This window comes from Sinocyclocheilus rhinocerous, unplaced genomic scaffold (assembly GCF_001515625.1).
Source record: "Sinocyclocheilus rhinocerous isolate Xijiao unplaced genomic scaffold, SAMN03320098_v1.1 scaffold404, whole genome shotgun sequence".
NCBI lineage: Eukaryota > Metazoa > Chordata > Actinopteri > Cypriniformes > Cyprinidae > Sinocyclocheilus > Sinocyclocheilus rhinocerous.
In genome coordinates, this window is record NW_015628680.1 from 662,346 (window position 1) to 664,885 (window position 2,540).

General features: G+C 29.1%; 1 protein-coding gene across 1 annotated transcript in view; it reads right to left on the bottom strand.

The window, feature by feature from the left end:
* rigi (RNA sensor RIG-I) overlaps positions 1 to 2,540 on the bottom strand; it is a 27,396-nt gene that overhangs the window by 11,922 nt on the left and 12,934 nt on the right. The window contains exons 15-17 of the mRNA XM_016549626.1: positions 1,853 to 2,023; positions 1,612 to 1,760; positions 1,385 to 1,525 (exon numbers count right to left, since the gene is read on the bottom strand). Coding sequence (XP_016405112.1) covers positions 1,385 to 1,525; positions 1,612 to 1,760; positions 1,853 to 2,023 — 461 coding nt within the window. The remainder of the gene's footprint in view (positions 1 to 1,384; positions 1,526 to 1,611; positions 1,761 to 1,852; positions 2,024 to 2,540) is intronic.

Below are 2,540 nucleotides of genomic sequence, written 5' to 3' on the forward strand. Positions count from 1 at the left end.
TTAAGTATTTTTATGTTTTAAGTAGATTGAAAAGCTTGACAGTTAAGTATTTTTAAATATTAAGTAGATTGAAAAGCTATAAGTTTGAACATTTTAAATATTTTTAAGTTCGAAGTAATTTAAAAAGCTTGAAGTTTGAAGGTTTTAAGTATTTTTATGATTTAAGTAGTTTGAAAAGCTTGACAGTTAAGTATTTTTAAATATTAAGTAGATTGAAAAGCTATAAGTTTGAACATTTTAAATATTTTTAAGTTAGAAGTTGTTTGAAAAGATTGAAGTTTGAAGGTTTTAAGTATTTTTAAGTTTGAAGTAGTTTAAAAAGCCTGGAGTTTAAAGGTTTTTAATTATTTTTGAGTTTTAAGTATTGTAAAAAGCTTGAAGTTTGAAGGTTTTAAGTAATTTGTTTAAGTTTGAAGTAATTTAAAAAGCTTGAAGTTTGAAGGTTTTAAGTATTTTTATGATTTAAGTAGTTTGAAAAGCTTGACAGTTAAGTATTTTTAAATATTAAGTAGATTTTAAAGCTATAAGTTTGAACGTTTTAAATATTTTTAAGTTAGAAGTTGTTTGAAAAGCTAGAAGTTTGAATGTTTTAAATATTTTTAAGTTCGAAGTTGTTTGAAAAGATTGAAGTTTGAAGGTTTTAAGTATTTTTAAGTTTGAAGTAGTTTAAAAGGCCTGGAGTTTAAAGGTTTTTAAGTATTGTTGAGTTTTTTTAAGTATTGTAAAAAGCTTGAAGTTTGAAGGTTTTAAGTATTTTGTTTAAGTTGAAAGTAGATTGAAAAGCTAGAAGTTTGAAGGTTTTCAGTATTTTTATGTTTTAAGTAGTTTGAAAAGTTTGACAGTTAAGTATTTTTAAATTTTAAGTAGTTTGAAAAGCTATAAGTTTGAATTTTTTAATATTTTTAAGTTTGAAGTTGTTTGAAAAACTTTAAGTTTGACAGTTAAGTATTTTTAAGTTTGAAGTAGCTTTAAAAGCTTTAAGTTTGTAGGTTTCACGTATTTTTAAGTTCGAAGTAGTTTAAAAAGCTTGAAGTTCGTAAGTTTTTAATATTTTAAAGTTTGAAGTAGTTTGAAAAGCTTGAAAGTTTTAAGTATTTATTAAGTTTGAAGTCGTTTAAAAAGCTTAAAGTTGGAAGAATTTAAGTATTTTTTAAAGTTTGAATTAGATTGCAACGCTTAAAGTTTGAATGTTTTAACTATTTTTAAGTTTAAAGTAATTTGAAAAGCTTAAAGTTTGAATGTTTTAAGTATTTTTAAGTTTAAAGTAATTTGAAAAGCTTGAAGTCTGATTGTTTTGAGTTATTTTTAAGTTTGAAGTAGTTTAAAAGCTTGAGGTTTTTAAGGGTTTACTGTAAGTATTTAATTATTAAGGTCATACCAGCACGACTCTGATGTCGTCGCTCATGCATGCAAACCTCTTGCACTTGCTGCAGAGGAGCTCGTAACTGCCCTGGGTTTTGGGTTTTTCGGGACTGGCGCTGATGTGATCCCTCCGGGCTTTATCTTCCCTCTGCAACATGTCCACCTGAGCACACACATGTTCGTACTGTCTAGCGATGTCACGCAGCAGAGATGCACTAATGTTTAAAACATGCGGTGGAAGTGCAGAACCTTGTTGCTGAGGTCGGCGGGCCGGCTCTGCAGCTGCTCGATGGCCTCCTCCACCATCTTCTCCTTAAACATGTTTATTTTCTCCTTCGCAATGCGATCCTTATTACTGGAGATCAGGAAACACCGGCTGCCCTCCATCCGACCACGACCTGCATGCATGCACACACACACACACAACACTTATGCATCTGAGAGTGTGTGTGTGTGTGTGTGTGTGAGAGCATGTGCATATGTTTGTTACCTCGAACTTGCACCATCTTTACCACGTTTCCCACATATTCATACATCAGAACCAAGTTGCACTGTGGGATATCGATGCCTTCATCAGCGACCGATGTGGCGATGAGCATCTTGCTCTGATCGGAGCTCTTAAAAGAGTCCAGAATCCCCTTCTGATTGTTCGGAGTCATTCCTGCAGCACAGCAACACAAATGCACATCACGTCTGAAAACTATTAAAAAATGCATTACTTGGGGAAAAAAAAAAAAAATGTTAATTGAAATAAAATTTCTCATTTTCATTGTTCTAAAACAACAAAAACCGAAATAAACATAACTACATAAACAAAAACACACAACAAGATTACTAAAACTTTAAACTTAAATGAAAACATATAAACAGAAAATATAAAAATAAATTGTAATTCAAAATATTAACAACTATAAACATTAAACTTAAAACTATTTTATAGGACTATACGATTTTTGAAAAAATCTAATTGCAATTATTCTGACAAAAATTGTGATTTATTTATTTATTTAATTAAAGCTTAAGGTTTGCTGTGCCTGTTTGTTTGACCAGAAAAAAAAAAAGTGTGATTATATATCAATATGAATATAAAAAAAATAGTAATAACAGTACTGTAAAATTTAAATATTATTATCATTACTAAAAATATTAAACAAAATAATAAAAAAAAAATAATAATA